This window comes from Clytia hemisphaerica, unplaced genomic scaffold (assembly GCF_902728285.1).
Source record: "Clytia hemisphaerica strain Z4C2 unplaced genomic scaffold, Clytia hemisphaerica genome assembly, whole genome shotgun sequence".
Lineage (NCBI taxonomy): Eukaryota > Metazoa > Cnidaria > Hydrozoa > Leptothecata > Clytiidae > Clytia > Clytia hemisphaerica.
Window position 1 is genome coordinate 12,203 of NW_027103370.1, and position 24,399 is coordinate 36,601.

The 24,399-nt window shown below is 34.0% G+C and overlaps 3 protein-coding genes across 3 annotated transcripts; all 3 read left to right on the forward strand.

The window, feature by feature from the left end:
• The first annotated feature begins 8,505 nt into the window (after positions 1–8,505).
• On the forward strand, positions 8,506–9,015 carry LOC136823112 (serine/threonine-protein kinase B-raf-like). The gene has a single exon (XM_067079362.1). The coding sequence runs from the start codon at positions 8,506–8,508 to the stop codon at positions 9,013–9,015; it is 510 nt and encodes a 169-aa protein (XP_066935463.1).
• On the forward strand, positions 8,939–22,917 carry LOC136823064 (uncharacterized). Its single transcript, XM_067079358.1, has 19 exons — positions 8,939–9,158; positions 9,290–9,322; positions 9,719–9,790; positions 10,033–10,156; positions 10,358–10,514; positions 11,192–11,381; positions 11,571–11,623; positions 11,789–11,819; positions 12,084–12,155; positions 16,281–16,358; positions 18,667–18,744; positions 19,445–19,498; positions 20,205–20,255; positions 20,568–20,600; positions 20,803–20,844; positions 20,930–20,980; positions 21,606–21,695; positions 22,122–22,220; positions 22,791–22,917. Exons 1-19 carry the CDS (start codon positions 9,015–9,017, stop codon positions 22,842–22,844), a joined length of 1,506 nt encoding a protein of 501 aa, XP_066935459.1. The 5' UTR covers positions 8,939–9,014; the 3' UTR covers positions 22,845–22,917.
• Positions 22,848–24,381, forward strand: LOC136823044 (uncharacterized; the record flags this gene model as incomplete). Its single annotated transcript, XM_067079343.1, has 1 exon — positions 22,848–24,381. A coding segment is annotated over one exon (1,461 nt), but the record flags the coding sequence as incomplete, so codon positions are not given.
• Between the last annotated feature and the right edge of the window lie 18 nt (positions 24,382–24,399).

Genomic DNA, 24,399 nt, shown 5'->3' on the forward strand with positions numbered 1-24,399 from the left:
TTAAACTCTCTACTCTAGCCCTTCGGGCTTTAAACTCAATGGTGCTGCTAGCTGGCTGGTGGGTGGGTATCATTCTACACTAGAAAAACTCCAGGAGCGGTGTAATTGAATACCTTAAAAGTTACGCGGCTGAAATCAAGAGAGTTTTACCGTTTTTCATGAAGAATTGAAGAATTATAAATAAATTCTTCCCATCATTCCTAATTAAATTAAAGCTGTGCCTACTTCTATTCACCATGAATAGACACGAAGGACCGAAGGACACGCATACCTAATTAGCACTTCGGGGCTCCATATCATTGGTTATTCTGTACTAAAAATCGCTTTGTCAGCATTTTATCGTCAAACCAGTCGGGTCAAATCTGTATTTACTTAGAAAAAAACCCCGTATTATACTACGCGTCTACCAGCAAGTTGAACCCGACTATACACAACTGGAGTCGAACGATCAGGAACGCAAAAAAGGCAAAAGCAGTCAGCAGTGTTTATCCAACAACTTTATCATGCAACTTATTGGTTTCACCAGGTCTTGTTTTGTTATCCTTGCTCGTTAGTATGTACTTACCTCTTTGTGGTTTTTGCCTTCACAGCTTAGGTGTAAGTTATTTGATAATGTTCACTCCCTGTTTTGTTTTTTGAGGGGGATCCTACCTTTTTGTTTTGTGGGACAATATACAATAGACCTAACTCTTGATACAAAAACTACGGAAAAACGCATATTTGGACTTTGTACCCTATGCTTCACACAAGCACTTAAGCCAAAGTCTCGCAAAGGCGAGACAAAAATCAGTTTTTTGAAGTTTGCAAAAAAACGTCACATATTTGTGGCCTATTTTCGCAACTATAGATGCTTTCATTGAGCGTCCCGTCAGCACCTTGGACTGACTACCCGAATTCCCCTCACATGGCATGGGTTGACCTGGGCGAAGGTTCATTCACTTGCCAAGTGAACTGCTGCGAGTGGGAATCAAACCTGCCGGCGCACCACGACCCTCGACATGGCCCGAGAATTCGGGCCATGTTCGGGCCATGTCAGAAGATTCCATATTTAAATTGATTCAACATGTCCAGTCAAACAAAATCGTACAAAATAAGATTTGTCTGTTTTGTTTATATCGCTCAAAAAAACTTTACGAGCCTTCCCCCCGTGGACACGCTTCAGTTTAAAACCAGGACCAGTTTACTAGCAAATATTTCCACCCTAACAGTTACATCAATATGCCTTCTTACCTGTCTTTAAAAATATAAATAAAAGTAATCACTGAAAAGGACGCGAAAAAAAAAGACATAAGTGTGAGAACAGAGTAATCATCCTCGTTAGAAAAAGTACCATTAGAAGTCATAAAAAATCAACCTGAATAAATGCAATTGAAATTCCAGAGAACTATGTCAAACTCCCATCACATAAATTTTACAATTATGTCAGAGTAGACTACGCTCGCCACCGAAGAGGTTTATTTGGAAAGGGTAATTATATTTTATTGTTCGCTTCTTTTTTAAAGATTCGCCGGGTTGGAAAAGTATGAATTTCTTTGTACATATTTTACCTACCCCAAATATTTAGGAGGCTGAGTTTTAAACGAATCGTCAAGTTGAAACAAACGATAAATGTATCAAGGTCTGTTTTATTTACCCCCTGGTGACTTAACAAAAAAGACTTAACTCGATGTTACAATCCAATTATTGAAAGTTTGTCTCAGCCTTTTCTCAACTTCAGTTGAGCTAGAATCTGAGAATGTCTGTGTGTGTGTGTGTGTTTGTTACAGTACCAAACCGAGGACTTGTTTATGATTTTGGCGGCCTATTCGAGGACTTTTTAGAGACCGAGGACCTACGCACACGTCCTCGAAATCTATTTGTCTGAAACCTCGTAAACGAGGTATTTAAGGCTAGAAAAGGCTTCTCTTTGAAAATTTAAAAAAAAAATTGATGTCCTCGAAAAAACATTTTGGACATGTGAAGTGCGGAGGGGTCTAAATCAGTTTTCACTTTTAAAACTTCCAGATGGTACAGAGCAATCTCCTTTACATCCGTAATTATTGTTACAACGGAAGGACAGCCAGTTAATTAATTATCGAGAAAACAATTTTCCTTTACGCATGTCACAAACGCGCTTTTGAGAATGTCCTCACTTTCGTATTTGAGACACATATGTCCTCACTTCCAACTTTAAGGCGCGTTTTTCCTCACCTTTTTTTACCGAAGTTGATCTTAGACCAATGAGCAAGATGAATGATAATAGATCGGAAGAATGATTGACAGATTGAACTTCTTCACCCGCGGGCGTTCACGGGCGAATTAGAGGGTGGTTTATGTTGCGACTCGGCCGAGAGCCTAGGGGTCGGCCTTTCCACGGCACCGAATTCAAAAATGGTAGCGTAGTCGTGAATCTCAATTTAAATGAACACCACGTTGTTTATTTAAACTAATGCTGGACGTTCAAAAGCTCTTAACAAAATTTCTTTTATTTGAAGGCAATTCTGTGATTGTTTTTGTCTTATCTGGCAAATGAGGTTAGTAGGTTTTGAAATCGAGCATTTTATCATGTTGTCATTTTGTTAGTCAGTGATGACTGCTCTCCTGGAAGTTTTACAAGATGAACTAGGTAGGTTTGATCGCCACCAGAATAGTTTCAATTTGACCCTGGAATGGCTATTTTAGGGCCCGTTTACATGGATTTTCGGTACTGTGTGAGATCTAGACCGTTCTGAGTCTCTGTCTTGTTTACATGAGTGTCTCAGTACGGGCTGGATTTTCAATTTCGGTTTGGGGTTGTCATAGTACTTTTAGCGGGCCGAATGATTACCACAGACTTCAAAAATGAAAATCTATCCTGTCGTTTAGAAAGCTCTAGAAAAAGCTGCTCCAGTAATTTTTTTTTGAGTTCTGTGATAATCAACCCTATAAAAAATGCTACGACCACCCCGAACTGAAATCTTTTAGCGTTTACATGGATCTTCTGGACTGTACTGAAATTTCGGTATGGTGATTTTGACCGTTCCGAAAGTTTGGGCGTGCTGAAATCTCAGACCGGTCTGGCATATAAACGATATGAGACTTCAGATTGTAGACCGTACCGAAAAAATCTCAGTATATGCCCGTACCGAAAATCCATGTAAACGGGCCCTTAGACTCAACTGGCAAACCTTGTTTTTACCCCAAAAACTAGTACGAAAGTAAAAAAGCAATGCTAATAGTCATTGTATGATTGCTTTCAATCTTTCCTAGCATCAATAATTAAAAATTCAATTACTCAAATTAAAATATTTATTGAAAAAACTCTGAATGACACTTTTTCATGCGAAAAGCTACTTTCACTTTCCCAGACCCAATCAATCGAATTTGTCGAACCATCGAACTAATCGAACTTCATCGAACGATTAAAGTTTAAAGATTAAAGATTAAATTTCCATTTTTTTTCAAATATTGTACGTGTTCGATTAAGTTCGATCACTAATTTTGGTATGATTAGTTTGACAACCTAATTTGTTCGATTAGTTCGCACCATTAAATGTTCAATTTTAAAGTAAAAATCGGATTGTAAAATCGGGAAAGCTACTCCCAATATCGGAAACATTTTTCCCAAACCAGTGCTAACATTGCGTCAGCAACTCGCACCCGGTCGTGTGTTAGCAGTCGTGTGGACTAAATATTGTCGGGTCGGTAAACTGAATATCCAGGAGACTATTTTCAGCCTCGAGTTCCTTATAAACGTGTTCCTTATAAAAAAAAAACGTGTACCCTGGATATCCAAGTTCTGACAAAGTTTTGAAATTCAGAAGTCTAGAAGTCTAAAAACCCAGGGTCGACAAATCTTCAGCTGCGTGCAATCATTTTTTTAATAGGGCACATGTGCTGCATTCAAAATTTTGAACATCAAATTGAGTTAGGTGAACCAGTCAGTGAACACATATTATATACACAATGATATTTTATATATGCACCTTCACTTTGCTAATATCCAATTGTATGCAATGCAAAAGTATTGGGTTCAGTGTTGAACTATTTTTTGTACAACAGACTGCTTAAATCGTAATTTTTATGTTCGGTTGAAAAATTTTACGTTTTCTATACCGGCAATGAAAAAGTTTGTGTAATTTACGATGCGCGATCCAACCATTCACAATGCAGGATGCACGATCCATGCATTATCTATGTTAATTATTCTAATTATGCATGAATAAATTTTTATAAATAGCTACAAACATCATACAACAATACCGGCAAAGAAACAAAAAAGAGAGGAAAAAGATTCATCATTAAATTAGAATGATTAACATAACTTATATGATAGCAAGAGAAAGAAAACGTTTGCTAATGTTGCATCACTCGCTTAATTGAAAGAAACTGCTTTGACGTCATACAAAAGTTTTGACGCAAGTAAATTATTAAAAGACAAACTCATCTTAGCCTACTTTGTGTATACAGTAGTTTTTCTCTTTTTCTCTCCTCTTGGGTAAAACATGGTTGCAAAGAATTTACAATTCATTTGTAAGAAAACAAGAGAGCCATTCGTTGAACATTTTTTGCTGCACAGTGGACCGCTAAAATTGTAATTTTTATGTTTTTGGTAGAAAACTCATGTTTTTAACAGCTTTAATTTTTACGGTAGTTATACCTTTACATTATAAATACTACATCATTTTATAATATTCCATAGCCAGGGGGGGGTCGGTAGTAAAATCTCAGACATAATGACGTTTACTACGGTGGTGGTGTGACGAAAAATCGAAAAAAAATTTTACTACCCAGGGTAGTTAAATACTAAAATGGGTGGTATCTATGTGTTAAATGTTGAAAAAATTTTACTACCTGGGTAGTTAAAACTGGTAAAATTAGCAAATTTTAGCTATTTTTTGTAATTCTTTTAATTTTCTGGATGACTTTTCTGAAAAAATCTGAAAATTTTTATAATTTGAAAAGATTTTCTGTTGGAAAGTTGTTTGCTGCAAACAAAAAATTCTCGAAATTTTTTGTCAATATAAAAAGACTTTAATTCTAAGGGGAAAACATTAATCTTTGCACTACGTGAAAAATGTGTCACAGAAATAATCATTTTTTAGCTTTTTTTGCAAAATCAGTCCGAAAAGCAACTAAAAAATAGGTGGTCTCTATGACAAATTGTCCCAAAAGCTTTTACTACCAGGGTAGTAAAATACCTCTTCCGACAAGAGTCTGGGTGGTGGTATGTAAAAATTCGTAAAAATCCTTTTACTACTCATATATGTCTGAGATTTTACTACCGACCCCCCCCTGCCATAGCACATGAAGTATTGAGTTGAGTGTTGAAGCATCTTTGGCATAGCTGGTCCCTTGACTTTTAATTTTTATGTTTGGCATGTATCAGGGTATCGTGTTAAGTTTTTTGAAATGATACTTTTCAAAGACAGTCTGTAAAAGCTTGACTTTGACTTCAACCCGGACCCAAGAAAAAGTCGACCCTTTTACAGACCGTCCTTTTCGAAGGTTTTTTTTAATGACTGTCTATAAATTTTATAACAAAAGCAAGGTTGTATTTTTTGGCTCTCTCAAGAGACCTGTCATAACTTGACTCATTTTATTTAGGCAGAAATATGATCTTCTCAAAACCAATCGACAGAGTGGTAAATTTTTGTGGGGCTCAAATCATAGCATGTCTGTTGATCTTAGCAGCGTGCAGCGTGCATTGGGCAGATTTTTATTTTGATGGGCATTATTACAAAATTGGGTTATGGAAAGTTTGTACTGTAAAGGCAGACGAATGCAACTCCTTTGACATGTGGCTTGAAGAAGACGAGAAACTCCCGAGTTGGTTAAGCCAAATCCGCATATTGATTTGCTTCGCAACAGTATCAGCAGTAGTTGGTCTTCTAACGTCCTTGATGGGGATTTTCTATTGGAAAATCAAATGCGTTTACACTTCACTTCTACACTTTATATCTACCGGACTTCTGGTTGGAGTGTGTTTCATTTTTTACAAAAATAACCACTTCGGGCAATATGTAAAAGTGAAAAATCTCTCATCGTTTTATGTAGCAATGATCACAGCTGCATTGACTTTTTTACTTGCAGTCTTTGGAATAATGGCTGATTTTTGTAGTAGCTGTTGAGTTAGCCAATTTTTTTTTTATAAACTTTTGTTTTACTGGTACGTGCAGCGTGCATTGGGCAGATTTTTATTTTGATGGGCATTATTACAAAATTGGCTTATGGAAAGTTTGTCCTGTAAAGGCAGACGAATGCAACTCCTTTGACATGTGGCTTGAAGAAGACGAGAAACTCCCGAGTTGGTTAATCCAAATCCGCATATTGATTTGCTTCACAACAGTATCAGCAGTAGTTGGTCTTCTAACATCCTTGATGGGGATTTTCTATTAGAAAATCAAATGCGTTTACACTTCACTTCTACACTTTATATCTACCGAACTTCTGGTTGGAGTGTGTTTCATTTTTTACAAAAATAACCACTTCGGGCAATATGTAAAAGTGAAAAATCTCTCATCGTTTTATGTAGCAATGATCACAGCTGCATTGACTTTGTTACTTGCAGTCTTTGAAATAATGGCTGATTTTTGTAGTAGCTGTTGAGTTAGCCAATTTTTTTTTATAAACTTTTGTTTTACTGGTAGTTAGGCTGATGATATTAACATACCAGTTTAGCGTCAGCCGCCTGCATGTCTTGAAAGTGCCTACAAGAAAATTTCATTATTTTAAAAATTTTCATTATTCTATATTTCTTCACAACATACAACCTCCATCTTCGTTAATATCAGTTATCTCAATGCATGACCCTTTTCCAGGGGTAAACATGGGCATAAACAAAGAATTCTACAACTGCAATGTCTGGCAGTGTGAATCCCGCCCATCTATCCAGATTTCTTCAGGCAGTTTTGCACACCTTTGTTTTTTGTTCGGGAGGTAAATAAACCTATTTTTGCTTTAGTTTGCTTAGAGAAAGGTAGTTTTTCGGATTTTTCTCAGCTTCTGTCGTATAGAATTTTAAATCTCTAGCATGTTCTTACTTTCCATGATACAAGAGCACACAGAAAATTTCATTTCAAACAAAACTGGGCATCAAAAGTTATAAACCAAAAGCTGACTTTTCCTAAGCAAACTCAGCGTTAAACATTGGAGAATTATCTTTCTTTACCTAAACTAATATATATTTCTAATTTTATTTCATCACCTGACTTTAGAATAGTCTTGGTTTAGGCGTGACACATGACAAGGACATTATTTAACGTATCTCTACCATTTGGTTATACGCAGCATTTTTAAATGAAAGAAGGAACAACTTTCTCCTTCTCACGTGCTGCACAAGCAAAAATTTTGAGAATTCCTTCTAAGTAAGATTTTAAAGGTAAAAATTGTTCTTTTTCCTAGGAAGCTATATGTTCTTACAAAAAAATTCTGTTCTGTTTATACACAATTTGGTGGAGTGCGGACCTTTACGAGTGAATTTTGATTACGAGAATGGTGTATTTGCCATATCTAGCGCCACTGCAGCAATTGATCTTTTTTTGTTCACAAGGACATGGAGGATTGGAGTGAACCAAAATTTTTGATTTTTAGAGAGCATGGTTGGCAAAAATGGTGGATAAATTGCTGTTGGGAAAATAATAATAAATGAAATTTTGCCGCATCTGATTTGACATACGCTAAACTGGTATGTCAATTCCATCAGCCTAAACATCAAAATTAATAAAAAAGATAAGGAGACAGTACACAATTTTCAACCAATAATTTTTTTTTCCCATTAATGATAATCTGCCAAAGTGCTTAACATTAAGCCTTAATGCTTTTGATATTTAGCACTTTTCTAAGGAGACCAATTTAAGACCATTTTTCCTTACTCAATTAATTGGTCAAATAACTTGAGATACAAGGATGTAAAAGTTTCAACACTGAAAGGAGCTTTTTTCATAGCTTTTACTATTTTAGTTTGGGATCTGGAAAACCCAGGTTATTTTTTCCGAGTTATTTTTCCGAGTTAAGAAAAGCCCTGGTGAATTGTAACGTCATAATTGACATTTTGTGACGTCTTTTTGTACAATTGTGACGTCATCATGAAAATTTTAACTCGGTTTTTTTCTAGCTTTTACATTTTCGAGTTATTGGAGTTTGTTTTTTCAAAATCATTACAAATCCAAACCATCCCCACTAGCTTTTGCTCTTTAGAAACGCTCAAGTAGAAATTTATAATCAAAATATATAATATGGTGTCTCAAATTTTAAGCCCCCCTCCCGTTTTACTTAACTTGATCCCAGTTCTATATTTTTTTCACTTTTATAGATATGTAAATACATAAGGCAATGGCATTTTTCAAAATAAATAAAGCAACTGTAGAACTAGAAAAAGAGATAAAGCACTGTGAATTGAAAGATTTGTCGATCGATTTCACCCAAAAGGTTGGAGAGGGTGCTTATGCATCAGTATATAAGCACAATATAAGGAACAGTGATGCTGCTATCAAATTATTCAAAAAACCTATATCATTAAAAAAACTCTTGGTTACCTCTGTAAAGATGAACAAATTAACTCATGAAAATGTTGTTAGATTTCTCGCATATTCCGTCAAGCCCTCTGCTATAGTATTTGAATTGTGTGAAGTTAAAGCCTCCGACGACACACTCGTCCACAATGTAGCAGAGTTAATTGATTTATTTAATGAAAATGAATATTTCAACCTAAAGGAAAGGCTAGACATCGTCTTACAATCCGCTAAAGGGCTTAGCTACCTTCACAATAATTCGATCATCCACAAGGATTTTAAACCAAATAATTGTTTAGTTACTGGTGATCTAGACAATATCAAAGTTAAAGTGGCCGATTTCGACGATATTTTTGATATCAAAAATACAGTAACATCAACTCTGACAAGTAATTGTAACCAAAAGAAACAAGGAATAACTCTAGCATATTCGGCGCCAGATTTATTATTGGAAAATAAAACTCCGTCAGTGGAAAGTGATGTTTACTCCTTTGCTATATCAACCTATGCAATCCTTGGAAATGTTGATGGGATGCCTTGGTAATGCATACACTAAAGAGCGGAAAACGACCACTCGTTGATACCCTGCATAATGTTTATAAAGACTCTGAGTTGGTGAATGAAGTTGCTGATATGGTTAAACAAGCTTGGAATGATCAAATCAATACACGCCCCACTATGCAAAAGGTGATATTGGATTATTTTATAAAAGAATGTGTGCGATTTTGATATACCTTTTCTAACATTGCTTTTGTTTTGTTTGCTATAACTTTTTCCATACAAGCTATCCATCAATGATGATTTTTTTTAAACTTTAGGTGGTCAGTTCTTTGGAAGAAATTATAAGAAAGGTATCCCAAACTAATTTCTTTTTAATTCTACTAATTTTGGTAACAAAGTCGCACTATACTCGGATTTTTTACCTATCTATCGTTTATCTAGTGCATCCATAAAAATGCGGTACCTTAATAAGGTAACATTCAAGCTTGTAGACATTGCTTTCTACTCAAAATGTTCCGCTTTTGTGTGGGCGCAGTGGCAATCAGTGCTATAACAAAGTTAAAAAATGAAGGCTTCCTCGGAGTTTTCTTTCTTTCTCCTAACTTTTTTGTAAGTAAGATTCCACTTCATTGTTATGTCTTAATTGATCTGAATTCTATTAAAAAAGTAGATAACATCTTTTTCAGTAGGCTTTTATTACCAGTGCAATGAAAAATTTATACCTTTTTTGGCATTTTTTTTCATAGAAATCAATTGAAGTAATCGAAACAATTGATGATAAAGCACCTACAACTACGGTAGTTGTAACAGAGCCCCCTGTAAGATTTTTTTGTAAATTTTACAAATTCTTATAAATTAATATTAGACCGATGAGTTTTATTAGCCATTCTCTCAACAATAAGATAAGGGTTCGAAAAAAATCATAAAATATTATAAAACATATCATAAAACATTCAAGTCCTCTTCTCTTCCGTGGACGGAGTGGAAGCTTCCAATCTACTGTATGTTTGTTACTGTCTGTTGTAATTTTTATACATTATTTATTGTTTCATTTTACTAGGTGAGGCCGAAGAGAGAAAAGAGAGAAGAGGTTGACAAATTGAATAAATTGAAGGCCTTAGAATACATTACGAAAGAAGAAGACCCTGAATATATCGAAAAGTTGTTTATAGGTCATTCAATAGGTAATAAGTACCGTTGGTTTGTTTAATGTTTTGCGCTGTTTACATTATTTTTAGTTTTTAGCATAATGGATTGAAAAGTATTACTTATTAATGATTTTTATTAACGGTTTTTAAAAAGGATACCGAGATGAATGGACCTAACTACCGGAATTGACTTATTTTCAAAGAGATCATATACGAATTAGATTGATTTTTTTCCAGGTTTTGGTGTGTTTGCCAAAAGAAACATCAAAAAGGGGGAATTTGTAGCCTCCTATGAAGGAGAAAGAATCACTCATGCTGAAGGCTCAAAGCGACTACAAGAAGATACCGATCGAAGCTACTTGTACTTTGTAGCGCACAAAAGAGAAAAATTTTGGTAAAGGTTTCTAAAGTATATCCCAAAACAAAAAGAATTGGCAGTTGACACATTTTGCTTTCCTGCTCCTAAAAATATAAAATGTTACGAAGATAAGTGATGCCTCCTTGGAAAGATAATTAAAAGTGGGTAGTTATTAAAAATTAAAATTTGTCAAAAAGTTTGAAAATGTAGTGAAACAAACAGATTTTTGTCTAGCAATCCTAAGAACTTGAAATTTAGTAGAAAAAATATTTCAATGGAGCTGATCAGTATACATTACTTTCCTTGAATGTTATAGAGGTAGAGGGATCAAAAAGTTCAAAATCGGATTGAAATTGGGGAAAAATCGGGAACCTAGGCCTACTTTGAGGAGATATTTCGATACCCAGAAGGGTTCTGGTAAACACCTGTTACTTTTATATCTCATAATTATCCCTTCTAAACTATCTTTCCAATGAGGTATCACTTGCTATTGTGGCAATTCCATTCAGAATTTCTGACAAAAACTAGAAAACAAAAAAGTGCCAACTGGCAATTCTTTTGGGATAAAATTTTAGTGCTATTTAGATCATCTTGTTTTCTTAAGATAAATTTTCTACATTTTTAGATTTTTCTTTCTTTTACATCATCAACTTGCTAAGGCATAGAAATACCATTCTTAACTTATAGACAACTATTTTTTTGCGCTCTTATAGCATTGATGCATCAAAAGTCGACAGACTCGGACGTTACATCAACGATTCCAAGAACCATAATTGTGTGGTTAAGACCATTGAAAACAGCAGCGGAGTTCTATGTGTAGCAATATTTGCCGCAAGTGATATAGCCGAGGGAAGGGAGTTTCGATATGACTACAATGATTGTAACTTATTCTGGAGAAAGCAGGTATTTGAGGCATTGCTACTAAATTAAGTTGATTTTTCCTAAATTTTAAAATTTCCTTAACTTTTCATTCTAAATTCTTACAAAGGAGGTCACGCCAAATTAAAAAAAGACGTTTAACCATTTCAAATTCCTAACTTATCGATTTCTATGCCTCTGGTCTTGATTCAAACATTTCCCTCCTATTCATAGGACGAGTTCAAGAAATACAGAAAGCCACTACTAAAGAGCGATCTGTCTGCCAGGTATTATTTTAAGAATTATAATTTGATTTTTTATTCATTTTCAATCAGATTCAATCAAAAGTCTTAATTATCACTGAAACTTCCAGATTTAAAATTTTTTTTAAAGGTAGATAGGTTTTGACATGATATTTAGATTGCTAATAAAACCTTTTTTTTTCGTTGTAGCAAAGAAGAAGGACAAATTATCGAAAAAGAGGTATTTTGATATTGTATTACCAATTACATCCACTTTTAACGAATTACCGTTATTGTATAGATTGCTATACCCCGATGTTCATTATTCATTACCGAGGTCAAAATATTAACCTCAAGGTCATGTGAATATTAATTCCAAAGTAACCTCTGTTAATATTAAATATTAAAGTCCAGCATTGATTATTACACCTACCTATGCTCAGCAGCCCATGATTTATCTTTTAATCCAATTATTCCAGTATCATTCTTATTTGATTCAATTTAGAATTTAAATCCAGATGTAGTTCCACCAACTCCAGAGAGGAATTCACGCGGTCTATTAAAATCAATTTGTAAGGTAAAACTGCTGAGCTTGTTGTTCTTTCAATCATAGTTTGAAAAATGTTCTCTAGTTATTTTACTTATCCCCAGGCTAGAGGAATGAAAAGATAGCCAGTTTAGTTCAATCTAGATTGTTACTGTGAGTATCACACATGTCATATTCAAAATGTGTGACGACGAATCGCCATTCTATTCAAAGTGAGAACAAATAAACCATAGCAATCATCCACTTTCCGAAATTTCAATATGACGATAAAAGTGCTCATCCGAGGACTAGACATAGTGTCCTAGTAGGTTGGTTTCCCTCCCTTGAAAATTGAAAAAAATCCCTCTGTCCCCCCTTTTAGTTCCCCTCCCTAAGGTTTTTAAAATAATTTCCCCACCCTTGAAAATTTCTTTTTGATTTTTTGCTTATAACATAATACTGCTTCTATTCATGTTATCTCGTCCCTATATACAAAGAAAAAATGTAAATCGTCACCACCTCGAATATAAAGCTAGCATAAAAGCTAACTAAAGCTTTTAACAAGGTCTTGTAATGTTACCTATGGTATTAAACTTCTCTCAAAACTCACATTGAGTGCAAAATTAGATCATCAGGAACAGAAACAGAAATTCTTTTCCTCAGATGTTTTCTCCCCACCCTTGACTTTTTGGAGCTAATTTTCTCCCCCACCCTTTTGATTGCTCCCCCCCCCTAGAATTTCGAAAACGATTTTGCCCACCCTTTTCCCATTTTTTAAAGGGGGGGGGGGACACTATGCTGGAGCAGTACTAGCTATCTTTTAACGACTCAAACTTCTTATTTTTTCTCTTAACTATTTTTTTTTCTATTTCGCGCCAAATCTTTATCCGAGGACCCTTAGAATTCATTAAAGCAATGCTCAAATAGGGTTTAAGTTTTATTTACCAAGAATCTCTTTTAGCTAAAAAGACTCTCAATTCACGAAATTTCAATATGACGATTAAAGTGTCCATCCGACCGTAGTAGCTATCCTTTAACGCCTAAAACTTCTTATTTTTTCTATTTGGCGCCAAATATTATTCGAGGACCCTTAGGATTCATTAAAGCATTACTCCAATATTGTTTAAGTATTTTTACTAAGAATCACTTTAGCTGTAACAACTCTTAATTTACGAAATTTTAATATGACGGTGAAAGTGTTTATCCGAGGACTAGAGCAATGCTAGCTACCTTCTAACGGCTCAAACTTCTTATTTTTTCTCTTAACTATTTTTTCTTCTATTTCGCGCCAAATGTTTATCCGAGGACCCTTAGAATTCATTAAAGCAATGCTCAAATAGGGTTTAAGTTTTATTTACCAAGAATCTCTTTTAGCTAAAAAGACTCTCAATTCACGAAATTTCAATATGACAATTAAAGTGTTCATCCGAGGACTAGAGCAGTACTAGCTATCTTCTAACGGCTAAAACTTCTTATTTTTTCTATTTGGCGCCAAATATTATTCGAGGACTTATTAACCCTATTCGTACTGGGGGGGGCTATTTTTTTACCACCTGAAAACTTTTTTTGATAACTTCTGAAATATAGATACTAACCCCCCCCCCCCCCAAATTTTCTGACTTTTAATCAAATTTATCTAGCAAAAAAAATAAAAGTAATTTGAGTCATTAAAATTTTTCACACCTTCTGCATGATGTCATTTTTGACAATAAGGTGTCATAAAAATGACACATTTTCTGCATAATTTGAATTTTGTCATTAGATATATCATTCAAATCGTAATTTCACAAATAATTTGAAAAACAAAGTCATTTTCATCCATTTATTACATTCCCAAGGCGAAAATTCAGGATTTGGAATTTATGGTGGCAAAAAATGCTATCTTTCATTTTTGCTCACATCAGCATGAGTGACGTCATCAAAAAAGTTTTTATGTCATTTTTATCTATTTATAGTAAGGGTCATGTCTACCAAATTTTATCAAAAAAGGACAACCAGATCAAGAGTTAAGGGGTGATACTAAAATAGAATAGCCCCCCCCCTAGTTCTGAACCGCCCCTAAAAGCCTAGTTTTAATAGGGTTAAAGCATTACTCCAATAGGGTTTAAGTACTTTTACTAAGAATCACTTTTAAAACAACTCTTTATTTACGAAATTTCAACATGACAATTAAAGTGTCCATCCGAGGACTAGAGCAGTATTAGCTATCTTTTAACGGCTCAAACTTCTTAAATTTTCTCTTAACTATTTTTGGACCTACCCTGGTGGAGGTCCTATAAATTAACCTTTGTCCGTTCGTTCGTTCGTTTGTTATTAGCTTTCCTCATGATTGGCTCATTAGTTTTTTCTGATTTTTTGCACAAAGATGTATAACTATAAACCCTCGAATGTGACGGAGCCCGATTTTCAAACAAAAAATTTTTTGGGCAAATTTGGGCCAAAAAACGGCTAAAAAACGGGTTTTTTGGACTTTGTGAAAAATGAGGTCGTTAATTTTTTCTGATTTTTTGCATGAAAGTAGGGTACCATCGTAGGTAAAAGATGGCTTAAGCAGATTTTTGCAAAAAAATTTTGTTGGCTCAAAAAACGCATGTTTATCTATAAGAATCACTATTAATAAGCATACATCAATGTTCTTAGTCAAATTACTCAATTTTTTTATGAGATAGATGTTGTTTTTTGATCAGGAGGGCTTACTTTTAAAAAATATGTGTGTTTAGACATGAAATTTTGGTTGCTTGGCGTGTTTTTATAGGAAAATAGGCCAAATTCGATATTCTTTTATAAGCACATTATCAATTACTTAGGTATTAGCTCTTCTCGAGATTGGCTCTTTCATTCTTTATGATTTTTTGAGCAAAGATGCATAACTATAAACCCTCGAATGTGACGGAGCCCGATTTTCGAAAAAACAAATTTAGGGGTAAATTTCAGCTAAAAAACGGCTAAAAAAGGGTTTTTTGGACTTCTTGAAATATTGGATCATTGTTTTTTCTGACTTTTTGCATGAAAGTAGGTAAAAGATGGCTCAAGCAGATTTTTGTAAAAAAAGAATTTTTCAGCTCAAAAAACGCATCTTTATCTATAAGAATCACTATTAATAAGCATACATCAATGTTCTTGATATTACTGAATTTTTTGATGAGATATGTTTTTTTGCTCTCGAAGTCTTGAATATGAAAGAATATTTCAAGAGCATGAAATTTTGGTTTCTAAACGTTTTTTATAAGAAACAAACGACTAATTTTAATAGATCGTCACTATTTGTGTTCTGAATGATTGTTTCATGGTCACGCTTATGTAGATATCAATTATATATGTGTTAAATGCATAACCAGGTAGGTCCATAAAAGTATCACTTGTTCTTTTCTATTTTGCGCCAAATGTTTATCCGAGGACCCTTAAACAACTTAGTATATGATTACTCAAATAGGGTTTAAGTTTTTTACTATGAATCACTTTAGCTAAAAAGGACCCTTAATTCACGAAATTTCAATATGACAATTAAAGTGTCCATCCGAGGACTAGATCAGTTAGTAGCTAGCTATCTTTTAACGGCTCAAATTTCTTAGATTTTCTCTTAAATAATATTTCGCGCCAAATGTTTATTCGAGGACCCTTAGAATTCATTAAAGCAATCCTCCAATAAAGTTCAAGTTTTTTTACTAAGAATCTCTTTAGTTAAAAAGACTCTTAATTCACGAAATTTCAATAAGATGATGAAAGTGTCCATCCGAGGACTGGAGCAGTACAAGTTATCTTTTAACGGCTCAAACTTCTTATTTTTTCTCTTAACTATTTTTTTCTATTTCGCGCCAAATGTTTATTCGAGGACCCTTAGAATTCATTAAAGCAATACTCAAATAAAGTTTAAGTTTTTTACTAAAGAATCATTTAGCTAAATGGAGTCTTAATTTACGAAATTTCAATACAACGATTAAATTGTCCAAACAAGGACAAGTAGTAGCTATCCTTTATTTGCTTCTAAACCTTTTTTCTATTTCGCGCCAAGTGTTATGTTTTTCATAAAGAACCTCTTTTAAAGGTTGAAAACTTATAAAGAAAGGTATTATAACATAATATCTTTCTTCAAAACCTACTTCCTTTACAATTTTCTTGTATGGTATTCAAGCGCAAAAATTAAATTTTGTAAATTCTGTATCTATTAAAATTTAGTATGGGACAAAGGAATCAGAAGAGATTGTAATGCCAAGATTGGTACGAGCCAAATTAACTGAAGGTGCTGACGTTCAGGTACAAATAAACTATTTCTATGTTATTAATTCACTTTGATTTACAAAATTTTAATATAATGATGATTAAATTGTGCCCCGGAGAACTAAGGTCTGTTGAAAAATGCTTTGACAAATATCTGAACAACGGTTTATTCAAGCTTTAAAAGTACGACCTTGTTGAACTATTGAATAGCTATTACACATGGGATTTTGTACATTTTGATAAAATACCATTTTTGTCCCGTAGGGGCTTTGTTGCTTCACCTGACGGTCTTGCTGGCGAGAAAACCTTGTTGCTTTGTTTTATCTCTTTCAATGTTTAAAAAGTTTTATCCAAGTTTCTGAGCGAGTACTCTTCTGTTGATGACAAATCATTTATCGTTGAAAAAGGAATTCAGAGTAGAACATTATACATGAAAAACGTATTTTGAAACTTTTGAAGAAGAAAACGTTTTTCCTTTTTGGTATAATAGTTTTCTAGGTCGTCTCGCAATTTTTGTCCATAATATGATGATTGTAGTGGTAGATGTTGCTTAGATAAGCACAAACTTCGTATTTACTTCTGAAGTTATTTTGCCGAAATTGTTTATCCGAGGACCCTGAGAACCAGAACTTATCAAATCATTACTCATTTCCTGAAATTTCATTATGACGATAAAAGTGTGTATCCGAGGACTAGTAGTAGCTAAAGACTAAGGGATCAAAATTCTCATTTACTTCTATAAAAGTTTTGTTTCATTTTGCACAAAATGTTTATCCGAGGACCTTAAGAACTTATCAAATGATTACTGAGTTCACGAAATTTCAATATGACGATAAAAGTGTGTATCCGAGGACTAGTAGTAGCTAAAGACTAACGTATCAAAATTCTCATCTTCTTCTATAAAAGTTTTGTTTCATTTTGCACAAAATGTTTATCCGAGGACCTTAAGAACTTATCAAATCATTACTCATTTCCTGAAATTTCATTATGACGATAAAAGTGTGTATCCGAGGACTAGTAGTAGCTAAAGACTAAGGGATCAAAATTCTCATCTTCTTCTATAAAAGTTTTGTTTCATTTTGCACAAAATGTTTATCCGAGGACCTTAAGAACTTATCAAATGATTACTGAGTTCACGAAATTTCATTATGACGATAAAAGTGTGTATCCGAGGACTAGTAGTAGCTAAAGACTAAGGGATCAAAATTCTCATCTTCTTCTATAAAAGTTTTGTTTCATTTTGCACAAAATGTTTATCCGAGGACCTTAAGAACTTATCAAATGATTACTGAGTTCACGAAATTTCATTATGACGATAAAAGTGTGCATCCGAGGACAAGTAGTAGCTAAAGACTAACGTATCAAAATTCTCATCTTCTTCTATAAAAGTTTTGTTTCATTTTGCACAAAATGTTTATCCGAGGACCTTAAGAACTTATCAAATGATTACTGAGTTCACGAAATTTCATTATGACGATAAAAGTGTGCATCCGAGGACAAGTAGTAGCTATCGTATAACGGCTCAAACTTGTTATTTGCTTTAAGTTTTTTTTTTAATTTCTTTAAAATCTTTATCTGAGAACTTATATCAAATCATAACTTAATCCGTCGTGAATTTTCAATATGACGATAAAAGTGTGCATCCTAGGACGAATAGTAGCTATCATAACAACAGAATGGTTATCCGAAGACCCTCAGAACTTATCAAATCATTATACAATTCACGATATCTCAATATGACGATAAAAGTGTGCTTCCGAGGACTAGTGGTGTCTATCGTCTAACGGCTCATATTTATTATTTGCTTCTAAAGGTTTTTTTATTTGGCACAAAATGTTTATTCGAGGACCCTAAAAACTTATCCAATTTTTAATAACTTATGTCTTTTAGTTTTTTATCCTTTACCTCTTTCCTATATTAACCAATGATAGAAATTTCCGCGGAATTTAATTTCGCGAATCAGACGTCGAAATCGCAAATTTGATGGAATTAAATTTCGCAAAATGACCAGATTTTGGGGAAAAATAGATGGGCCATTTTTAGAGGCTAAAACGACTTTTTTGAGGATAAAATCTCCTAGATTCTATATTTTAAATAAACAAATATTTTCCTAGAATATTTTGTATTTCCCAAAATTTAATTTAGTGAATGATTCAGTAAAATTTCTTTCTTTTGAAGTATAGATCTTTGACAATTTTATGATATTTTAAACTTTAGTGTGGGTCAAAGCAATCAGAAGAAACTGTACTTATCTTTCATTAAAACCTACTTCCATCAAAGGTTTCTTAAAGATGTTCAAGTGCAAATATTAAATTTTGTAAATTCTGTATCTATTAAAATTTAGTATGGGACAATGGAATCAGAAGAGATTGTATTCCCAAGATTAGAACGAGCCAAATTGACTGAAGGTGCTGATAGCCAGGTACAGATAAACTTTGTCTACATTTTCACTCTGATCAGGGGGAGGCATACAATTACTATATGAACGCTATGACACATTAGTACCGTGATGGCATATATAGAAAAAATTGCGAAACGAACAGTTAGTACACGATAAAATTTGAAAAGGGAGCATTTTTTTTGAGAATGGTTGAAGTAATTTTTCAAATTTTGTTGCAAATTTCGGCAGTGATTCTCTTTTACCTCAATTTTATATACCTAGGATCACATTAATATTTATTTGATACAATCAAATATATCAAATTTTTTTCAAAGTTTCCAAAGAAAAGGTGATTTCCCCACTCTTATACCTAATAATTGTCAATATTGGAGTTTGGGGGTAGTGCCGGGATTGTTAAGGTCATAAACAGTTAATACATTGGGTAGTGACGAAATGGGGGGTGGCATCTGATGAATATATCAAAATTTTAATACACACAGTGTAAGATAGTTACTGCATGCCCCCCCCTTCTCTGATCAAGTTTAAAGAAGAATTTAATATCATCTTGGTCCATTACAGATATAAAATAAACACAATGTTATATGCTAACTGCATCATGCCTTTTCTGACTAAACGCTAACTAATTTTACAATAAAATTAAATCTAAAAATTTGGCTTACAGATTTCACAAAAATCATGTTTTGTGCGTAACTTATTATTTCAAAATGTCTTTACATTTAAGGAATCTTCCAAATTAACCACCTCGTCTGCTAAAAGTAATGACGTCCTATTTGAGGTAAGATCTTTATTTTCATCACCCTTTACTTCATATGAAAAAGACCACTGATTTACCTTAAGGGAACTAAATTTAATCATTTTGAATTGCAAAACAAGTTTCTAAGTTTCTTTTTCACTGTTTCTGGTTCTTTTTTACGAGATTTCGTAATATTAGGTTCCTTCAAATATTGTCTAACCGCAAAATTAAATAAATATTGATAAAATTAGTGGACCGTAAAAACTAATTCCACAAAAAAAATATATTTTGTGATCCGCAAAAACTAGTTCCCGCAAAAATCAGTTCCCTTAACAGCAAGTTGGAATTCGTGGAAACTCTACAAAAGCTGTTGGAAAGCCTTTGAAACCAGTTTTGCTGGAAATCTCTAGGCAAATTTGACCCCTGAAAACCATTTTTTGTCGAATTAACTCTTTCGGTACCATGGCAAACTCAAATTTGACATTTTTTTTCTTTTTGCAATTACCAAACTTTGAAGCCAATTATCTCAAGAACCAGAAGGGCTAAACAGGTCAAGTTTGAGTTCGTTGGAAAGCTCTTCTCAAGAGCTATCTTTTCAGTGTGCCGGATTTCTGATTTAGGCCCTTAATCAGAGCTGCCGGCAGCCGAAAGTGATCGTACATATATGAACGAATTTTGGCTGGGTGGTACTGAAAGAGTTAAGGATCATTTATTTCATTTTTCATATTTGGATCATTTTTTTCTCAAGGATTGTCCGGAAACACCAGCAAAAATTATCAGAAAGATTGTTCTCCCACAGGTAACTTTTTTCATCTTCATATTCATAAATGGGATTTTTTGAATTGTATTAAATTTTTTTAAATATTTTTATGTACTTTTTTAATGTACTTTTTTACAAAAAAGAAAAAAACTTGATGAACCTTTTTGTTAATTATTCATATTAACAATGAAGTGAAAATGAAACAAATGAAATACCTTTAACAACGTAGTAGGTATTATATTAGCTACTATCACTTGGTAAAAATATAACTATTGACACAGTTATGGACGACTAAACTTTATTTCAGATTTCATGTAAAAAAGATTTACTGTAAAACTTTTTTCTTTACAGGTTGGTTGCATATCGCCTGTTTCTGTGTTAAAAGTAAGTTTTACCTTTTTTTATACAAATGAACCCTCTCTATTTGTTGTTTTTACAAAGAAGACCATCATAATTTGCTTCTCCCCCTACCCCTCTGACTAAGAATCGAAAATAACAATAAAGCCAAATAAAAATCTAGGATGAAGAGAACACATTCACAAAAATCATGTTCTGTGCGTAACTTCTTATTCTAATTGTCTTTAAGGAATCTTCCAAATTAACCACCTCATCTGGCAAAAGTAATGAGGTAAGATTTAATTACTTTATTTACATCAATCTTTACTTCATATGAAAAAGGGCCACTGATTTATTTGGATCATTTTTTTCTCAAGGATTGTCCGAAGACACCGTCAAAGGATAGCAGAAAGTTAACTCTCCCGCAGGTAACTTCTTTGTTTTCTTTTTTTATAAAATATGATTATTGGTATTGTATACTAAAATCTTTTATATCTTTATGTACTTTTTTATAACGAAGTTTACAATGTGATTCATGTTGTTTAATAAATATTAAGATTTTAAAGAATTTAACTTCTAAGGGGATTGAAATAAATGAAAAGTGAAGGGCAAAACGAGGGACGGGGAAATTAAGAGGGTTTGCAGCTGGCTGCGAATATAAAAAATGTAATAAATGATAGTGATTTGTAAGAACTTAATGACAAAAAACATACGCCGTAGCATACTCTCGGGTACCTAATAAGCGTCCCCCCCGCTAATTAATTTTTTCGAAAATTTTCCACCCAGGACATTGTTATTCCAACCCCCCCTGCTTATTAATTTTTAGAAAAACATTTTTGAAAGTTCGTTTTTTTTCCCTGATTCTTCTGTATTAGACTGCTTTTCAAAACTTTTCCACCCAGGACATTTTTATTCCAACCCCCCCCCCCGCTTATTAAGTTTTGAGATTTTTTCCACCCACCCCGCTTATTCCAACCCCCCCCCCCCCGTCTATTAGGTACCCGAGAGTAAGGCTAGAGAGACTGAACAAATACATTCTATTTATATTGTCAGAATTCAACAAAAGTAGATTTCAAAATGAATATGAGAATAACTCATCACCCTTCAAAGGATGTTATTGAGTTGGAGCCTACACAACCTGATGTGAGTTCTATTGTTTTTTGATCAATTCAAACATAATTTAAATTTCTTAATGTTTTCAGCTTTATCTAGTACACGCTTTTTTAAAAGAACCAGTGAATTTCAGTTGAGGCTTACTGTTCTTAAGAATTTCTTGATTTTAAGGCTGAAATGTTCTTATTCTGTTCTAAGCCTAAAGTCGATCGTTTCCTTTCTTTCTTACCTTTCATAATTCATATTGGAATAGATCAGTAAAAAATGACCAAATTCAACGTCAGAAAGGAATTTGATCAGAGTCTACCCACTAATTACTGATTTATCCATAACTAAATCATAAAACATCCTTCTTCTAAGGAATTTGAGAACTTGCTCTATTGTTCTTAAGTTGGTCTTAAGTTCATAAAATCTTTCTTATAAACTAAACTTTTCTTCTACCAATGTTTTCAATAGGACCCTTATGATTTCATTGATGAAGAATCCATTAAAAACGACTCTGGCTTACACGGGGATTTTCCTACATTCTCAGATACAGATAATGAAAACACGAATGTATGTATCAAATTTCACTGTGTAATTTTCCAAATGACTACTCTCGAGCCTCTTATAAACGTGCAGTTACGTCTATTAATTTTGACAACAATTTTTGAAGTACAGTTTAGCTTACAAGACTAAGTAGCCATCATTAATATTTTGGAATTAATCTACTCGTCAAAAGAATACAATTTAATCCGTTTTTGCTCCTATTGATCATTGGAAATTTTCTTAAATACAATCAATAAGTCTGGTTTTCATCCCTGTATGTTTACTCCCTCCTGTATGTTTATTCGAGACCCGAGAGTAACAAAAGTCATGCAAACAGCCGCTTTATTTGCTAAATTAAAATTTATGTTTTAGCATAGAAATCAATTCTCTTTCTCTTGCGTAAAAATGAATATTAATCTTTTCAAAACACTGGAAAACAAAGAAATATTTTGATTAGAAATCGAAATCGAGCTTGAATATTATTATAGGTAGTAAGTACAAACAAGAAGTCTCATTTAGTAGTTATTTCTAGAATGAGTTCTTCCTTTTGGAATTTAACTGTACTCGTTGTTTGCACGAATATTTCCACCATTTTAGGAAAGCAGCGAGGAAGAAGACGATCCGGTCAAAGACCCTTCATTGAAGAATTGAAAATTGAAGGAAGAAGAAGTAAAATCTAAGGAAGAAGAAGAAACAAAATCTAAGGAAGAAGAAGACACAAAATCGACGGATGACGAGGAAGAAGATAGAAAACTGCAGGACCCAGCCAGCTCAAAAAATGGTAAAGGAAAGAGGAAAAGATCGGCAGAAGAAGAAGAACACGAGGAAGATGATGACATAACGACGATTATTGTTTGCACGGCCAACAACGGAAAAGGACGTCGAAAATGGGACAAAAACCAATCTTGTGTCTTCTGTTCCGTGAAGAGAAGAAAAATTGATAGACATCTCAGAGACGTTCACTCCGAAGAATCGGAAGTTGCTGAAATTTTGGCTATAAAATACGATCGTACCGATTCCGTAAAACTAAGAAAGAAGAAAAAGCGACTACGAAAGATTGGCTGGAATAGACTTAGAAAAAAGGGAAACTTCCTTCATAATAATGAAGTGCTCAAAAATGGTCGCGGATTTTTCATACCTGAAAAGCGACCTACCAAAGACCAGAGCCACACCAATTATTTATTTTGTGAATTTTGTCTTGCGGCATATAGCAAAAGGGATCTGAGAAAACACCTCAAAAGATGCACCGAGAAACCGACTGGCTACATTGTTGGTAAAAGAGTTCAATCATCGGCAAGCATGTTTATGTTTACGCCACCGTCAGCATCAGACTCACTCAAAAACGTCATGGAGAGAATGATTGTGGATGATGTTTCTCGATGTGTCAAAAGCGATTCATTGATCATTGAATACGGAAACAAGATGTGTCTAAGGTTGAGGATGGAAGGTGACCAACAACATCATATCAGTAATAAAATGAGGGAATTGGCTCGACTTGTCATCGAGACCAGGAAATGCTGTGACCAAGTCTCCTCTCTACAAGATGTCCTTATGCCAAAGAATTTCAATTTTGTGATTGAAGCCGTGACAGAATTGGCAGGATGGAACGAAGATGAAGGCTGCATGGAAACTCCCTCAATTGGTATCAAACTTGGGCATTCTCTTAAAAGGTGCTCCTTGATTTTGAAGGCAAGAGGAATAAGAGAAAACATCCATTCCTTAAAGAAGCAGGCAGATGAGTTTTGTGAACTCGTGAAACTCTCGTGGAACGACGAAATCTCACGTCTTGCACGAACAGAGCTATACCGGAGAAAGTGGAATAAGCCAAAGCTGTTACCATTAACCTCTGACCTTCAAATTTTGGGAAATCATTTAAAAGAAACGATTACAACATCGCTGAATGCTCTTGCCAATGACAACAATGACACTGCCAGTTATCGTGATTTGGAAACATCCCTTCTAGCAAATATTATATTATTTAACAGAAGAAGATCCGGAGAGCCTGCCAAAATGGAAGTAGCAAACTTTAAGACATTAACTGAAAAAGAAAATCCCATGAACGACGAAGTTAAAGAAAGCCTTACTGAATTTGAAAGAAAACTATGTACGACATAGAATTGAACTGCGTGGAAAGCGTGGCCGGAAAGTGCCAGTTCTCTTAACAAGAGAAGTCTTAAAAGGAATTGATGTTCTGCTCAATCTTCGA

Excerpts from the sequence above, each read along its gene's own strand:
- LOC136823112 (XM_067079362.1), top strand. The coding sequence starts at position 8,506 with ATGAACAAATTAACTCATGAAAATGTTGTTAGATTTCTCGCATATTCC.
- LOC136823064 (XM_067079358.1), top strand. The coding sequence starts at position 9,015 with ATGCATACACTAAAGAGCGGAAAACGACCACTCGTTGATACCCTGCAT. Across the intron at positions 20,601-20,802 it reads CGCCTGTTTCTGTGTTAAAA|GAATCTTCCAAATTAACCAC; the intron begins GTAAGTTTTACC and ends ATTGTCTTTAAG. Across the intron at positions 21,696-22,121 it reads TGGAGCCTACACAACCTGAT|GACCCTTATGATTTCATTGA; the intron begins GTGAGTTCTATT and ends TGTTTTCAATAG.